The sequence below is a fragment of the Zootoca vivipara genome, chromosome 9 (genome assembly GCF_963506605.1).
Source record: "Zootoca vivipara chromosome 9, rZooViv1.1, whole genome shotgun sequence".
NCBI classification, from domain to species: domain Eukaryota; kingdom Metazoa; phylum Chordata; class Lepidosauria; order Squamata; family Lacertidae; genus Zootoca; species Zootoca vivipara.
Window position 1 is genome coordinate 54647775 of NC_083284.1, and position 19242 is coordinate 54667016.

Here is a 19242-nt window from a genome sequence, read left to right on the forward strand (position 1 = left end):
TTACACATTTCAAGCTCTACTTTTAAGATCCTATTTTCTTTTATAGCTGCCAAAAGAAATCTTTTAACCGAAGAAGACTGTTTGCCATTACAGTTTACTACAGTGCTTGGCCTAAACCTTTGCTCTTGATTTCTGCTGGAAATAGTGATGAAGAATATAAAGCTGTTACGAATTAGTCACTAGAAAGCCCTGAATGGTTACATTCAACTATCCATTGCGTTTGAATAGCTTGCTATAAACAAACAACTACGAGCAAATGAAACTATGTGGTATGTAATATTTTTGAGTGATGCCAATGAGAAGAGGTATTTATCATCCTAAAACTTTTATTATTTTAGAACATACTGAGCAATTCAGATTAAAGACAACTTACTTTGATAATCATATCTTTTATATATGTATACAAGTATGTGTGTGTGACATAATTTAACTATGTATGTATGTGCACAGCAATGAGTTCTTGATATTACAAAGCCCCAATCCACAACTGGATCTGCATGCAAGGAGCATAGCTGCCAAGTCTTCCATATTCCCCGGGAAACCCGTTTTTCCAGCCGTTTCCTGCTGGCAGCCCGGATTTTTAAAAACCCTGTAAATCCCCCGGATTCTTACCGGCCCAGGGAGGCTCCTTCTGCACATGTCTGGAGTCTCTGGACATGCGCAGAAGCGATTTCTGGTGCTGCGGCCATTTTGGAAATGGGCAGAGCATGTGTAGAAGCGAATTCCGGTGCTGCTCTGCCCAGGTCCAAAATGGCCACAGCACGACTTCCGGTGCTGCGGCCATTTTGGAAATGGGCAGAGCATGCGTAGAAGCAACTTCCAGTGTTGCTCTGCCCAGTTCCAAAATGGCCGCAGCGCGATTTCCGGTTCTGCGCAGCTGCCGATCCCGGATTTTTCAATCTGGAAGTTGGCACCTATGGCAAGGAGTCCCTGGCAGATCATTCCCCAAAATGCCAATCATCTGTTTGGAGAGAGCAGAGAGGGATTGAAATCTGGATAACCATAACTTTGGCTAATTCCGTGAAGAGAGCTACATGAGCACAGCCTCAGCTGCTACACAGGCCTTTGCAATATCAGAAACTGCATGCACAATTTCTCAACTGGCTGAAAATATGTGTGAGGAAGCGTGCTTCCAAAGACATACCGGTAAATGCCTCTCGGTGGATTAGGGTGAAAATGTAAGCGGCTTTCTCCCCCCCCCCCTTTTTTTAATTTTTAAAATTTATTTTGACAAAGCAATAATAATAAATAAATAAGAATAAAAATGTGCACCCTACCACCGAGACCATTCCGTTGTAACTGTCTAACCTCCCAAAATTTCAACACCTCTTGCGATGGTTTGACCCCTTTCCATTTTAACAACACAAATTCTACAAACAGCCTCCATTTCTCCGCAAATTCATTTCTCCTGCATATTCCCCGTCTTACCTTAATGGCACATGTTCATTTATCATTAATAGCAACATCCCTAAGTGCCTTTCTAGGATTCTTATTTTTTAAAGATTCTTCAAACGCCATCCATTTCCAGATATTCAATCTTTCTCAAAACAAAAAAATGCAGATATGTTATTACTTCTAATGTGTTTGTACAGTGTCAATGAATATGTGAAGCAATATCCAACCTTACTGTCTCTTTCACTGCTACTGGCAAAGACTTCTAGTTCTATGTAAACACTCATTTGTCATATGCGATAGTATGCACAAAATATAGATTTTGCTTTATCCTATACAGATGTAAAGGAAGAACCACATATTTACTAAGAACACATCTGGTTCGTTTGCAAGAGAACTCTACGAAATTGTCCTTTTCCCTTCCCACCCCCTCACTCTCACTCACATTCTAGCAATTGCCATGGATGTTTGAGAGAGATACAGCTATTTATTAACGTTAGCCAATGTGGTTGGCTATCTATGGACATCTGCTATGTAGAAATGAATGGCAAGGGGGAAAGCGATGGCTCACATTTTCTCTGGAGTCTCCAATGCAGCCACAATAGAAGAAACAATATTTTGTTGAATGTGCCAGAAATCTTATGCAGCGTGGCTGCGCTTTTGTTTGCACGCACATTATGTTCTGCATTATGTTCTGTTTGCATCTGCATTATGTTCTGCAACAGTTGTTTATTTTGTACCTCCACATAAACAGCTGTATTGGATGCTGTATTAGTCCATGCCTGGCAGGATTTGCAAATTGTTACAAATGAGTTATCCACACGATGGAAAAACTGAACAGTAACCTAGTTGTGTTATTTGCCACATGTTCTCTAAATCTCCAGTCCTAATACAAGTACACACGCAAATCATGTTTGGATGCAAAAGTGTTAATTTGGGCCTTTCTTAATTTTTTTTTTCTTGGGTAGTGTGAAAAAATCTCTCAAAGCTTTCTTGTAATAACATTATCCAATAAGGGTTAAAGAAAATATTTTCAGTACACAAACTAAAGTTAGTTTTTGTTTTTGAAAAAAATAACATGCTGAACATATCTGACTTTGGCTACCAAAGGGCTAGAGGAAGAATGTGCTAGCATTGCTAAGGACCCATAAGTACAATGGCTTCTGAATTTCCTCGAAGGTTTTACAAAGTTAACATACAAAGTTAAAACATCTGAAAGGGTTTTTAAACACAGCCAACACTAAAAAAAAAGAGGCTAAATGGATAGCCCTGAATCAATACAGTCAATTTTAGTCTTACGACGCCTGAAAGCTAAAAAAAAAGAAAAGAAATTTGGCCACCAATGAGGCTGTATTTCTAGTAGTATTGTTCAGCAAGTATAAAACCTGATTTTCTCTGGGAAGAAAGCTAAATTGGGGTAGAAGTGGAGCTATAAGATTTTGCCTAAGCTCTGTGTAAAAACGGCAAGTTAGGAGAATATGTTCGATGGACTCGACCACGCTCATGGCACAATGACAAGTTGTACAATGGTACACCCCCATACCTTCCCCACAGTACCGCAGAATCAAGGGCATTTAATCTAGCCACTGTAAGAAGTCTACGGTATTCCACATAGTGGATTTCTGCAAGGTAAGGGGTTGGTATGGTCTGGTAGATCTGGTCCCCTAGGAACATCCCTGGTTTTAGCTGGGCTATATCTTCTTGCCTAGCAATATCACTCAGTCTCTGGGAGATCACAGCTCCTGGCTTGAATGTACGTCATAGACTCGAAGTAAAGGTGTGACAATCCACAGGATTGAACCTCGTTAGTGACTCCCCTTTCCCACGATGATTGAAGATCATCCCTCAAAATCAAGGGAGTGATACCCACTGGTTTAAAGGAAAGCTTGAGCCATAGCCAAAGCTTTGTCTTCAGGATTAAGGTATTAAGTTGTGCTGCTGCAGATTCACCATGGCGTTTCTTCTCTCTGTGTTCCCTCCAGGGGTCAATTCCTCCTCTGGTCACTGCTATGGATACACAACTTGACTGCCTGCCTGCAGGCAGACACTGCAGTCGTCTGCAAGGGATTCCCACATGAGCCTTTGGATACCGTCTAATAGGTGTGGATCTGTTCAAAGTCAGGGCACCCCCAAAGGCACTCCATGCATGTTCATGTGATTCAGACTGTAGGTCAGTTTCTGCAATAACTATCACAACACTTGAAACCGTTGCACAGATGTTTGCTCCAGGGCCCAACCTTATAATTCCTACCAACCCCAGTTGATCACAGGAGCAACGTCAAGCATGATCTCTGTAGAGTTAATAGATTAAAACACACACCAACAATTACTCTGTTATTAATTAAACCAAGTGAAGTGTGCGCTAATGGCATCTATAGGCGACTGCCTCACACAAGTCATCCCAAGAACGGACAAGAGCCTAATGGGATGTTTTCCTTTTAGTTAGCCAATATTCACATTCAATAAAACATTCACTCTTCATTTTAAAAATGTTACTATTTGCAGTGCCAGAGAAGATAGATCAAGTGCACAAAGCAGTGGTTTACTGAAGATGCGTTTTGAATTTCCAAAGCCAGCATTAAGTACATTGATCAATAGGGAGGAGAGCTGCTTTAATAGAGAGAAATGCAGCCAAATTTAAGAACATAAAGCAGTTGTTGGTTCTGGAAGTCTGTACTTAACCTGAAGCGAACTTTCCCACTGAAAGTAATGGAGAGTGGATTAATCCATTCCAGACGGGTCCGCAGAGTACTCAACCTGAAGCGTACTTAACCCGAAGTATGAGTGTAAATGGTTCTGGAAGTCCGTACTTAACCTGAAGTGTACTTAACCTGAAGCGAACTTTCCCATTGAAAGTAATGGAAAGTGGATTAATCCGTTCCAGATGGGTCCGTGGAGTACTTAAACTGAAAGTACTCAAACCGAAGCGTACTTAAACCGAGGTATGACTGTAGTAACTTTCACTGTTTGCTTGGGTGCATCTCCAATATGGCGTAACTCACACAAAATCCTTGGGGTTGAACCTAACGGCTGTGACCGGACTTCGGCTTGAAAATGTGATTCTTCTTTTACCTCCGCCTTTCTGCTGTAGCTCTGTGACCTCCAGAAAAGCCACTCTTTTTATCCAAGGATGCCCCTCCACAAGAGAGCCATGAGAAGCTGGTAGACATTTTGAAAAGTTGTGGATAGATGACCCTCCAGAACAGTGTGGGACATGGCATGGGGGGGGGGACGGACGGATGACGACGACAGGGGAGAATGTGGGGTTGAACAGGAATGGGGGTTTGGGAAAAATGCAGGGAACCCCATGCATGACTACAAAATGTCCTCTGCTTACACAAGAACAGCTGGATGCAAATCACTGAGTTCACCCACATACACCAAAATACAAATGCTTCCTTTAAGCCACAGAATCCATACTAATAGGAAAAAAGCAGGAAGTTACAGGATGTATCCCAAACGAGTATATTAACTCCCCATCTAATGAAACTGAATCACAGATGTTGACCTAAGTGAATAGACGTGGAGGCCTTGGTAATGTGGAATTAAAATCTTTTATCCAATACAGAGGTCCACACATTGCAGCAGAGAAGGAAGATCCTTTTTGTAGTTTTTTGATACACTTTTGTAGTTTATTACCTACCTGATTGGGCAACCTTGCTTGAGGAGATAAGGGTAGTCACATCATTGTGAGCAACATCATTGTGAGTGGTTAAAAAATAAAATTTTTCTGTGTTTTTAAAAAGCCTAGTTATCTCTACTGCTTCCTTCACAACATGTAAACACATGAACACTTTCTGAACAAAATAGTATACTTAGTGCACCAAAATTCAGATTTTGGACACTGATAGGGTGAAAGTTGCTTCAGTGCCATTACTTTTAAAACCATTTTCTCCTAAAAAGAATTATCCCAACCAATTGGGGACCACCTGACGAATGTTGAAGATATCACAAGGCCGTGTAGCCAATTAGATTTGGCTGGTAGGCAACGTCATGGAGCCAATTCAGGAGTTCTGGCAATATCTTCTAAACTGGCGCACTGGCCTTTTTGCAGCACTTCTGAAAAGTTGACAGAAACCAGAGGACACTTTCCCCAGCCCAGGAACACTTGACTACAAAGCATGAGTTACAGCTAGGCAATCTCAACTCTACACTCTTCACTACTTTCGCCCAGCACAGAAAATCATTTACTATGCCATACATCTCTAAAGCCCTGGACATACAAAATTGTTTAGGCTGCAATTCTACATGCAATTACCTAGCAGTAAGTCCCATGGAACACAATGAGGCTTACTTCTCAACAGATGCATATAGAACTGCACTTAATTTGCTAGGATAGGATTTCATTCTGTTCAGTAAAATGTGTGTGCAATACATTTTATAAATAAATAGTTAAAGCAAGCAGCAGGTATTAGCAGCACCATGAATAATTAATAATTAATCTGTTTTTAATTGATGGAAGTTTATTGCTTAAACAGTGTCCGAACAGGCCTGCTCCTTGAACGAGGAAGGGAATCTACACTTACCTGTTATTTTCTGCAATAGGAAAGGCAGTTCAGGCTCGCCACAGAGAGATTGGACGAGAGCCTCTTTCACTTCTCTTTCAGCTTCATCTAACTCTTTTCCGGTTTTAAGTTCCCCAACTATGGAGTAAATGTACACCAGCAATACAAGGAAGTCTTCGGGGGTATAATCATCATCTGTCCTGTTCTTATGAGACTTGATGATAGGCAACAATTGGTTCAGTACAGTAGGTAATGCTGACTCCCCAATATTCTGCAAATAGAAAGGGGGTGGGGGAAAACAACCACATTATAAGAATTTGAAGGATGGCTGCATTGTGGTTCACATATTGTTTCATAGAGTACAACTTAGGTAGGTGTTCGTCTTTAAATGAGAAGTGAATCAAATTTCTCCCTGATGTTTCCAATGAGTTATTGCCCTTCCCCTCAAAGTGACTTTACAGTTGACTGGATCTGTTTCAGTGTGGGATTTTATGCAAGTGACAGACTTTATTGGGGCACAGGAACATACCCTCCAAAGTTTCTCTGATGAAAATAGGGATACCCTGTGAAGGAGGAGGAGGAGGAGGAGGAGACTCTGCCTTTTTGATTGGGTTGCCCCAGCCACTCTAGGCGGCTTCCAACACATATAAAATCATAATAAAACATAAAACATTTTTTAAAAAACCCTTCCCTTTACAGGGCTGCCTTCAGATGTCTTCTAAAGGCTGTATAGTTACTCATCTCCTTGGCTCGGGCGTTGCATAACTCCATATCCTCCAACATTTCTCTGATGAAAATAGGGATGTCCTAAGGAAAAGCAGGACATTCTGGGATAAAATAAGAAACCAGGGCAGTTTATGTAAATCCAGGACTGTGCTTGGAAAATAGGGACACTTGGTGGGTCTGCAGGAAATTGCTTCAGTACATAGTGGTCACTGATACTGGATCCAAAGTTTTGTTTTTTTTAAAAAAAAAGATAAGCCACTGTTAGGTTTATTTTATTTTATTGAATACTTGAGCCTTTTAAAAACTAGTGTGCAACTGCCATAAGCATAAAAGTTATAACAGATTACAAATTAAATAATGATAATGAATATCGGCATACAATTTCTGCTTTGTTTAGAAAAAGAACTGGAAGAGGCAGGCGTCAGGCTGGCAGCGGAAAATAATTTTATGAAGAGTGTAGAACACATTTTAACCATAGATCAGAGTTTTCATGTGCCTTACAGCACAATCCTTTGCATGTCTACTCAAAAGTTAGTCTCACTGAGTCCAACAAGAGGTAAGGGTGTACACAGGATTGCAGTATTAATCTCATAGGTCAAAAACCACCAGAATTTTTTATTTGGCAGCATTGACTTTTTATGCATGAGAATAAACACATGAAGACCCTGAGGAAAGACAATGTTCAAAAGCAGTGGGGGACTCTTCATAAAACAAATTACTACTTTCCAGCACCAGTCTGCCGCCTGACTCTCTCTTGTTTTGTATTGTTGTTCCTACTGATATAAGAATTATATAATTATATACCTGACATGTCTAAAGATGGTGTTTTTATATTACAACTGGACAGCGATACATATGAAAACAGGCAACAAGCCAGCTCCTTGAGACTACATCCAAACACCACAGAGCTTGGAAAATTGCCTCCAACAAAATCCTATAGCAGCTTGTCATTAACCAGCACCTCTCAATGATTTAGGAGCTCTCTCTGATGTTACAAATCAATCAATTACACTGATTGAACAGCCCTGAAAAAAACCAACAAGTTTTAAAAATGTAACTACCCGTGACCCAAATTTCCTGCTGGTTATGTTGGCCTCAGGTTAGCCTTGTTTGTCTATCATCAAGGGGTCTAGTAAAAATAATAAAATGAGGGTCAATTCTGTGCTTCTGAAAACCCCCATGAAAACAGTCACACTAGTCAAGGTGGGTCCAACAAGATGACTCTCTACTACCCTTCTTTACTTATTGTCACTTGGTCATTTTAGCATGATACAAAGGCAAGCATGGAAGGAGGGGGGTTCCTCTTCTCCTCTTTTCTTGCTAGTCTGTTTTGTATTAAACTGGAACTAAGAAATAATCTACTATCCCTGAAGAAAAAGAAGTGATGTCAGTTTGCTGACTGCTCCAGTTTGGGTTTTGGCAGGTTGGAGGGAATAAGAAAAAACAAATGTATTTCCCAAAGTAAGAAAACAGTTTTATTTTGCAAGATGTTACACATAAATCTAATGTCATGTATTAAAGAACTGAGGGAAAATCAATGCCATAATCATTTTTTAAAAGCCCAGTCCTTTAAACTTGTGTAGAACCTTATAATATTAGACAGAGTTCATACAGAAGGTATCCTTACCTTGATCAAATCTGCTATGAACTTGCACATGCACAATAAATTTCTGGCTCTCATTGGGCCTACTAGTTTTCAAAACTGTGGTAAAAAAGTGCCACCATTCTGACTTCTATTGGGGGGTGGGGTGAACAATTTTGAAATGTCAGACAGAAAGGATCCACACTTTAACTTCGTACGTATCTGGAGGGTTTGTTTTTAATGCCTATCAATACCTGAACACACAAGTTTTATAACTCTGACACCATAGAGTATGAAGCAGTTGGATTGTGCCGTAACACATATTCCAGTCCCTGGACAATTGTATGAAGAATAAATTTGCTCTCAATAAGTTGTCCAGCCCATATCTGGAACAAATAAGAACATCCTCCTTGCTAACTCTTTATTTCAGAATTCTCCCTTTTGTCAGTAGATTATACAAATAATTTGTCTTCACAAAAATTACAGTAGCAGAAATCACTGATATATCTATGGGAACTGTTAGCATTAGATGTTTCAGGACTAGAAATTCTAGGTTGGGACTTGTCCACCTGTTGAAGGTGACCGCACATGCTTTCAGATTTACTGGAATTTTCCTTATGACCAAATGACACATTGAGCATAACTGGGGTTGGAAAATGAATCAAGCAATCTCTGAGAAAGTCGAGGATGGAAGGCACTAATGGTAGTACCCGCACAAGTCAACCCACATGTCCCTGAAACTGAAAACTCTATTGCAGTATCATACTAGTAGCATACATGTTGGCAGAAAAGGGAGACACAAGCTGGGCAGAATCAGATGATCCCCTCCAGTCCTTTACAGGGCAGGTTTTTCATGTATTTAATAGGCAACAGGGGGGAAGACAAACAATCGGGGAAAATTAAAAAGTGAAGTTGGTTTTATTTTCCAAACCCTGTTTTGAAAACAGGTTTTGGTGAAAAACATTAACTAGTTACTTCTAAACTAAGCTTGATTTATTACACTTATACATATATGTATTTTCTCCCTCTTAATGCACTCAAATACCCACCAGTTAGGAAGAGACAACAAGATCTCCATCAGATTAGACAGCACTATCCAGTACTGTCCATCTACTTTGTAGAAATCAGTGCAACAAAAGCTCTTTCCCATTTCTTTTCTTTGCTCAACGCTCCTTCCCATCCCCCTTCCCCTTTCTGAGTGGCAATTTCCTGCCTCCGTTAAACTTTAAGCTTCTTGATTGCTCTGGTTTCTTCTCAGTGGAACCTGTCAAGATTCTGTTGTTGACTTTATTACACCATAAATGGAAGGCTTAAAAACAAGTGACCCTCCCCAATAACAAATTAAATACCTATATTTGCCAGATGCCAAATCTTCCAAACTCTCACGGACACGTGGAATTCACCAAGTTGCTCTTCTGGGCCTCATGTTATTATATTTGTGACTATATCATAATTGCAAATCAACCAAACATAAAGTTATATGGGTATTTTGTTGCGATTGATTGGCTTAGTGTAGGGTTAGCAGGAATAGAAGCTGGCCGCTGTTTTTCTTTAAAGCACTCCTAAGAAGGTTTACAACAAGCCTGGATTTTGTAACATGAATATCTGCAAAAGTTGGATTTTTTAAGTCTACTCATCTGCACTCTCAACCAAGAAGCTGTTAATGATGATCAAGTTCAACCTGCAAACCTCAGCCACCACGAAAGCCTTAATAATAGCAATGGGTGATCAGTAAGGCAGGATATGAACAAGTAGTACCGGTATGCACTCAAATATACGGTAGCTTCTTTCCTGCTTTTGCTTTCCCTTCACACAGATAGCAAAATAAGTGAGGATTCAGCTCTTAACCATAACTTCCTAAGAATGTGCAAACCTGTAAATCATGGTTAGTGACTTTTTAATGTGTATTTAATAAATATATGTGTTGCTGTTTAAAACATACCATCTTCCCACAGTGCTTTACAACACTGGAAAAAGTTTAAAGACACATTAAATATCATAACTATGCACTAATGATAATAACAGCGGTAAAATATTTCACTTCTTCTGATCCAGTTCCACGATTTAAAGTTGCCTTAACATCGTGACTTCTAAGCCACTAACCACAGTTTCTGGGTTCACAGGTAACAGGAAACTATGGTTAATCCCGGCTTGTTCAGCTGCTCATGAAAAGGGAAGAGTGAAGCACTCTCAAAAGAGCTCCAGCCACCAACGTGCAGGTTGTGCATGTCCTGGTTTATTAAATCAGGAACTGATCCAGTAAACCAGGCCATAAACTAACCATGAACTCACCATGAGAAAGACTGAGGACATGCAAATGACCTGTGCATCAGAGAGACCACTTGGAAGGATCAGCTGTGATGTAAGAGGGCCCAAAATAGCAGATCAGAGTTGCACCATCCTCAACTGATCCAACTGTGCTTCAGCCAAACAGTGGTCCATGGCCTTGGGCCTTAATAGGACTAACCATCCAGCTGAGGAATTTCAGTTAATGCTAGTAAGTTTTATTAGATTCCCCCCCCTGCTCTTTATTATATCTAGAAGAAGTGTCCTGAAGTACCCTGTTGTTGTTGTTGGCACCCATCTGTCTCGAGAAACAATGGAGTGCGTCTCTGGGGGTGAAGTCTAACCACATGCTAGCGGCACCAAAGTGACTTCCCCAGGGCACAAGCCTGGACAGTGTGTATGGAGGTCCTAGGCTGTTCAGACAACAAGACCCCTCTCTTGGGATCACTGTATGTTGCAAAGAAAAGCAGGGTAATACATTTGGCACCAGCTTGGCTGCAGTAGTTTTTAGAAGGGGGCACACAAAGTGCCATCCAACTGCCTTAGGGACCTCACTCTGGATTTGTGTAGGGTTTACTCCTTAGCATTTTCTTATCCCAAAGGCAGCAGAGATTCAGGATCAGAGCTTTCCTTCTCCTAGATGGGCTATCTTCCCAGCTTGACAAACCCCATCTACCCCTCACTTCCCCTTACAGCACATGCAGAAACCACCTTCTTGACCCCAGTGCCCCACTATTGGTCTCATCTGCTCAATCTGCCAGATGCTGTCTTTACATGAAGGGAAGGTCCCCTGCTTCAGAGACAGAGATCCTGGCAAAGCAATAACCGGGCATCTCTCTGGTCTACCATTCTGTTCCTATGGTTTGTGCATTGTTACAGAACGGGTGCATAAGGAGAAGCCTCCTAGCAGGATCTCTGCTATTGTGGTACGTTATAAATGTTCTCAAGAATTCTCCCAGTAATTCTTTACATGGGATATGTGGCAGGTAGCATTATCCCCCATATTACAGATGGGAAGCTGCAGGACAGCAACTTGGCTGTGCCCGCAATAGTGAGAGTGGCATTAAAACCGAAGAAACATGGGCTCCTAACATTTTACAGCCCAAGTTATTAGGGTTTTAAAAAATGTCATGTCACAATAAACAAATCTACCACATTTTGCTCAATAGGTAGATAGGTATGTGTGTATGAGAGAAAGACAGACAGATAGACAGACAAAGACCCCACAGTTATTTCCCCCTTAAAACTGAAAATGAAATTTCTGTATAGCAATCAAAGCAAGGAAGATCTGCTGTCTGTTCTCTGCTACTCTGCTCCTGTCAAATTCTAATGCTTTCAACAAAAAAATAAAATTAATGGTAGGTGGTCTGCAATAGCTGTGCAAAAAAAGAAAGAAAAGAAAAGTGTTTTAATTAGCCAAGAACACCAAAAAGATTATTGTGCAAATACTGGCGAATCTTCAAACAAGAGGGCACGCTGTCCGTTTTACTCACAATGAAAAAGTTCTTAAGAAAGATTTCGATAAAGATTTGCCTCCCTACTTGCAGCCTGCATTTGTAATGTTTATGTAAGTGAGGGATATAAATCTTTTTCAAATGAACCCCACTGTTCTTGAACCAGACTGCTTGTTATAAACTGCCTGTTTCCGCTTTGCCTGCTTAAGCAAGCAATGCAGAGCCTTGCCCTGGACATACTGGAACTAATTTAATGTGTTCCAGGTTTGATCCTCACTCCCTCCTCCCAGCTTTTACGGGTAGATTTTACACACTGGATTACTGCTGACTTTAACAATGATTCATGTGATAAGTGGAGTTTGATTTGTTATGCCATTGCAGAAAGGGTGCCCTACCAACAAGAATGTCTCCAACTACTGTTAAAAATGAAACAATCCCAATCCCAAATACAGAAATTTACAAAGCACAAGGAAACAACTCGCACATGCAAAATTACTCTCAACCCCTTAAAGAGGGCTGAGCTTTATTGTCTCAGCACAGAAAGCAGAGAGAAGATTTTGCAGGCGGCTTTATTTGGCTTGGAAAAAAGCCAACAAACATTCTGTTTGAGGGATTTTTGTACTAAGAGACTCGTGCTTACTGTTCAAAACACAAAACCACCACAGGAGACGATAGACCAAATTGCAATTATTTGTATTGCCTAAGATTCTGCTCCTTATTGTTTCAGCAGTGATTAATTGGAAAAGACAAGCACAAAACAATTAGTTGCACTCTCTGTATGTTAAGAGTGGTGCCATGAAACTGAAATAACTGCTAGTGATTTTTAACCTCCTCAAATCTCCCCCCCCTCTCTCTCTGTGAATGCAAGTGTGAGTATGCAGACACAGTTTGGCCGAGAGACCATTCTATCTTCCAAACCATGAGATGGCATAAAAAAATTCCTTCCAGTAGCACCTTAGAGACCAACTAAGTTTGTTATTGGTATGAGCTTTCGTGTGCATGCACACTTCTTCAGATCATAGAATCATAGAATCATAGAGTTGGAAGAGACCACAAGGGCCATCCAGTCCAACCCCCTGCCAAGCAGGAAACACCATCAAAGCATTCCTGACAGATGGCTGTCAAGCCTCTGCTTAAAGACCTCCAAAGAAGGAGACTCCACCACACTCCTTGGCAGCAAATTCCACTGCCGAACAGCTCTTACTGTCAGGAAGTTCTTCCTAATGTTTAGGTGGAATTTTCTTTCTTGTAGTTTGAATCCGTTGCTCCGTGTCCGCTTCTCTGGAGCAGCAGAAAACAACCTTTCTCCCTCCTCTATATGACATCCTTTTATATATTTGAACATGGTTATCATATCACCCCTTAACCTTCTCTTCTCCAGGCTAAACATACCCAGCTCCCTAAGCCGTTCCTCATAAGGCATCGTTTCCAGGCCTTTGACCATTTTGGTTGCCCTCTTCTGGACACGTTCCAGCTTATCAGTATCCTTCTTGAACTGTGGTGCCCAGAACTGGACACAGTACTCCAGGTGAGGTCTGACCAGAGCAGAATACAGTGGTACTATTACTTCCCTTGATCTAGATGCTATACTCCTATTGATGCAGCCCAGAATTGCATTGGCTTTTTTAGCTGCTGCATCACACTGCTGACCCATGTCAAGTTTGTGGTCTACCAAGACTCCTAGATCCTTTTCACATGTACTGCTCTCAAGCCAGGTGTCTCCCATCCTGTATTTGTGCCTTTCATTTTTTTTGCCCAAGTGTAGTACTTTACATTTCTCCTTGTTAAAATTCATCTTGTTTGCTTTGGCCCAGTTGTCTAATCTGTTAAGGTCATTCTGAAGTGTGATCCTGTCCTCTGGGGTGTTAGCCACCCCTCCCAATTTGGTGTCATCTGCAAACTTGCTCAGGATGCCCTCAAGCCCATCATCCAAGTCATTGATAAAGATGTTGAACAAGACTGGGCCCAAGACAGAACCCTGTGGCACCCCACTAGTCACTACTCTCCAGGATGAGGAGGAGCCATTGATGAGCACCCTTTGGGTTCGGTCAGTAAGCCAGTTACAAATCCACTGAATGGTAGCATTGTCTAGCCCACATTTTACCAGCTTCTTTACAAGAATATCATGGGGCACCTTGTCAAAGGCCTTGCTGAAATCAAGATAGGCTACATCCACAGCGTTCCCTTCATCTACCAGGCTTGTAATTCTGTCAAAAAATGAGATCAGATTAGTCTGACATGACTTATTTTTCAGGAACCCATGCTGACTTTTAGTGATCACAGAGTTTCTTTCTAGGTGCTCACAGACTGTTTGCTTAATGATCTGCTCTAGAATCTTTCCTGGTATTGATGTCAGGCTGACTGGGCGGTAATTGTTTGGGTCCTCTCTTTTCCCCTTTTTGAAAATAGGGACAACATTTGCCCTCCTCCAGTCTGCTGGAACTTGGCCTGTTCTCCAGGAATTTTCAAAGATTATTGCCAGTGGTTCTGAAATCACCTCTGCCAGTTCTTTTAATACTCTTGGATGTAGTTCATCTGGCCCTGGAGACTTGAATACATCTAAACTAGCCAAGTATTCTTGTACTACCTCCTTACTTATTCTGGGCTGTGTTTCCCCTGCTGAATCATCTGCTCCATATTCTTCAGGTCGGGCGTTGTTTTCTTTCTTGGAGAAGACTGAGGCAAAGAAGGCATTGAGGAGTTCTGCCCTTTCTCTGTCCCCTGTTTGCATTTCACCATCTTCTCCTCTGAGTGACCCCACTGTTTCCTTGTTTTTCCTTTTGCTACGGACATACCCATAAAAGCCCTTTTTGTTGCTTTTAACCTCTCTAGCGAGCCTGAGTTCATTCTGTGCTTTAGCTTTTCTGACTTTGTCTCTACACGTGCTGGCTATATGTTTGAATTCCTCTCTGGAGATTTCCCCCCTTTTCCATTTTTTGTACATATCCCTTTTAAATCTTAACTCAGTCAAAAGTTCTTTAGATAGCCAGCCTGGCTTCTTTAGGCACCTTTCATGTTTCCGTCTCATTGGTATTGCCTGAAGTTGTGCTTTTAATATCTCCCTTTTAACAAACTCCCAACCATCATGAACTCCCTTCCCTTTTAGTATTACTGTCCATGGGATTTCACCCAGCGTTTCCCTAAGTTTTCTGAAGTCGGCTTTCTTAAAGTCTAGAATTTGGACCTTAGTATGCTTGGTTGCTCCTTTCCGCTGGATAATAAACTCCAGAAGAGCATGGTCACTCCCACCTAATGATCCTGCCACTTCTACCCCACTAACCAAGTCATCACTATTGGTTAGGACCAGATCTAAAATGGCTGATCCTCTTGTTGCTTCTCCCACTTTCTGGACAATGAAGTTGTCTGCAAGGCCAGTGAGGAATCTGTTCGACCTTATGCTCTTGGCTGAGTTTGACATCCAACAAATATCAGGATAGTTGAAATCCCCCATTACTACTATCTCACTTCCTTTGGAATGCTTGGCCATCTGTTCCAGGAAGGCATCATCTGTGTCCTCAGTTTGGCTTGGGGATCTATAGTAAACTCCCACAATGAGATCACTGTTGTTTTTCTCTCCCTTAATTTTGACCCAGATACTCTCAATTTGGCTTTGAAGTTTTAAATCCTGGATCTCTTCACAGGTATACATATCCCTAACATATAAAGCTACTCCTCCTCCTTTCCTGTTTGGTCTATTTCTCTTAAATAGATTGTATCCCTCTATTACTACATTCCAGTCATGAGACTCATCCCACCAGGTTTCAGTGATGCCTATTATGTCATATTTAGTTTGCTGTACCAAGAGCCCAAGTTCATCTTGTTTATTTTCCATGCTCTGTGCATTAGTATACAGACATTGAAGACCGTTGATCATTCCCCCATGTCTCTTATTTAAGGATATTTTCGTCCCACCACTAGGTCTGCATGCTGCTTGCTCCATTTGGTCCTTGACATTTGGATGATCATCTTCAGCATTTGATAGACTCCTACCTTCAGGACCACTGTCTCCCTCCCCCACATAAGTCAGTTTAAAGCCCTCCTGATGAGGTTTTTGAGTTTTGTGGCAAAAACATTCCTCCCAACTTTTGTGAGGTGCAGTCCATCACTTGCCAGAAGTCCATCTTCAAGAAACTGCAGACCGTGATCTAGGAATCCAAACCGTTCCTGTTTGCACCATTTGCGAAGCCAGTTGTTCACTTCCCCTATTTTTCCCTCTCTCCCTGGGCCATGTCGTTCAACTGGGAGGACAGAAGAGATGACAATTTGTGCATCTAATTGCTTCAACTTCCTGCCCAGAGCCTCATAATCATTTTTGATCTTCTGTAAGCTATGGCTTGCAGTGTCATTGGTTCCCACATGCACCAAAAGGAAGGGGTATTTGTCGGTGGGTTTTATGATTCCTTGCAGCCGTTCTGTTACATCTTTGATCTTGGCCCCAGGTAGACAGCACACCTCTCGAGACATCTTGTCAGGCCCACAGATCACTGCTTCTGTACCCCTCAGTAGGGAATCCCCTATCACCACTACACGCCTCTTCATAGGCTTGGTTGGGATTCTTCCATGTGCTGTCCCTTCCAAGGTTACCTGCATATTCCCGGAGGACTGACTTTGCTGCTCGTCTTCATATTCCTCATCAACTGTGATGAGGGAGAGATCCTCAGGTGGAGTCTGTTCCTCGTCTTCCATGAGCACTTCAAAACGGTTGTGTAATTCTAAGCACTCAGAGCGATCCCTGGGCCTTCTACTTCTATGAGTCACGTTCCTCCATACATCTGGCTGCTGTGTTGGGGTATACCAATGACAAACTTAGTTGGTCTCTAAGGCGCTACTGGAAGGAATTTTTAAATTTTGTTTCAACTACGGCAGACCAACACGGCTACCTACCTGTAACCATAAGATGGCAGTATTGCACTAAGTTGCTAAACTGTCAAATATGTTGGATGGAGGAAAGAGACAAGATTCCTGTGTACTGAGTTTCAGTCTTGTAAAAAATAAAGAAATCACGAAAACAACAAAGCTGATGCTGAACTTCAGCAGAACGCTCTTCGGCCTCATTTCATTTAAAGGGAATAAGGTTATTAATTATTTTAAGGTGCAAGGCAGAGGATAGTCATTCTATGCACCCACTCACGCATAAGCCAACTCCGCTCTGAAACAATTCAACGACGCAACCTGGGATACAAGCTTTCTAAAGTTAGAAAACATAAGGGTACAATATACTTCGTCCTGGGGGGGGGGGGGGGGGAGAGACAGTCTTTAAGGAAATGGTGCAAAACACTGCACAGACACTGTGGCAGTTTTCTTCCAAACAATGGTGTGGTTTTATGCTTCATAACCCTTAGCAGAAGTGTTCAGCAAGGAAACAAACTGGCGCAGTGAAAAACACCATCTCAAATGCTTTTCACTCCCTTTCGGGAAACAACAACAACAACAACAACAACACCCTCATTGCCAGGACTTGACATTAGAATCAGTCATCTGATGCATCTCTGTAATAGACAAAGGGCATATGTTTTAGCACAAACAAGGATGTTTAATGTTCGTAATTTCTGCAGCACTAATTGGCTGATGGGATCTCTTCCCAAGTCCCTGATTCTCTGAAGCTTGCAAAGGAGGAAGGAGAGTGAATAACTATTACATGATTAAACCACAACCCCCACCCACCCATTCACATTTATTGAGTATAAAAATAGGCTAACAGGACATCAGGGAAACACAAAAGTTGAGTTGTAGGTTTTTTTTTTAATAAAAAAAACTGCCTTACTGTGTGCATTTATAAATTTAATCTAAGCAACTTTCAATTACCACAGTATTTGAGAGCTGTGCAGGAGGGTTAAAGTACCAAGGATCTGATCCAAGTACAACTGTGGGCACCTCATCACATGCTAACTCATCGCTAGTCTTCTAGGTTATTATTATTTTACATTTTTATCCATTTCCTCCAATTGGACACCTTCATCTGCCCCTGCTGGGACAAATCATGTTTCTCCCACCAAGCATGGTCATTGAGTAGGGTTGACATAAGTTGCTGTCCGACAAAATTGTAGGGCCACAGCTTCCCATCCTTGGGCTACACAAGATTTCTAATTGGCTGAGATCATATATGGAAAACACCCTTCCGAGTTAAAAATGTCTAAGCACCTGCAATCAAGCTGGCAACAGATGAAGAAGTGGAGGGCAGGAAGGTTCGGCAAATATTTTTTGTGCCTTCTTCCAATATTTTATTTGTAGCAATAATTTGATCTCATGAAAGTTCAGAGCAGTGCTATTACATACAAGGATCTTTCTTGCTGCTTTGGGGGCACCAAGGTCAGGGCTTAATAAGAAGTTCCATTCAGATGTCTACTTCAAAATAGCAAAATAACATCTCCCTATGCCAGAAAATTCTTACTTATTTTTGCAAACATGGGGAAGATGGGAAGGCGGGCAGCAGGGAAGAGATGTTCTTACATTTGCAAAGGTACAAGCTAAATCTTCCTTGGGGCATTTATTTGTATCTGAAATGTAGAACCCAAAGGTTGTCAATCACACAATTTGTTCTATTTATTTATGGAATTTGCTATGTTCATTTGCATCTAGCTTCATTTCCTGGAAATTTAAATGCAAGCTTGATCAGTGAGCATGAATCCTTCAGAGAGGAAGCCCAGAGGCCAACTCAATTAGCAGAAGAGGAAATGCAAGTGACAGTGATGGAACGTACTCTGGGCAGGGAACATTCTTCTACATCTATACTGACAAGCTTTTCAGGAATATATATATATATATATATATATATATATATATATATATATATATATATATATATATATAGTGTGTGTGTGTGTGTGTGTACACATCTAGATCCAGTTCCAAAGAACTGGGATGCCGTTAGCCTTGATGATCTATATTGAGAGAAAGACCCTCTTGATCTTTCTTGATAATCTCATCCATTTTGGGGCTGGGAGTTGGAGATGTTGTGATACTGGGTTCTGTTGCTACCTGCAGGGCTGTTTCTAGAGAGTGCAGAATCCAGTGTTTCCCCTTAAAAAGTTGTGTTGTGACTTCCCTCACTTCCATTAATTCTCCAATGCTATTTAACATCTACATGAAGACGTTGGGCGTGGTTATCGGGGGTTTAGGGCTTGGTGTCCTCAATATGCAGGCAGCAAGCTCTACTTCTTTATTCCATCTGCACAGATGTGGTTGGAGGGACAGATGGCTACATTACTAAGGTTCTAATGCCTGGCTAAAAAGACCTGCTTCTTCAGGCGTTTGGAGGTACAGTAATACCTTGGATCCCGAACGCCCTGGAACTCGG

General features: G+C 41.4%; 1 protein-coding gene across 1 annotated transcript in view; it reads right to left on the reverse strand.

Annotated features, from left to right (window-relative positions):
* SCFD2 (sec1 family domain containing 2) overlaps positions 1-19242 on the reverse strand; it is a 181480-nt gene that overhangs the window by 105377 nt on the left and 56861 nt on the right. Inside the window, exon 5 of the mRNA XM_035114140.2 lies at positions 5919-6168. Within this exon, the coding sequence (XP_034970031.2) occupies positions 5919-6168 (250 nt within the window). The remainder of the gene's footprint in view (positions 1-5918; positions 6169-19242) is intronic.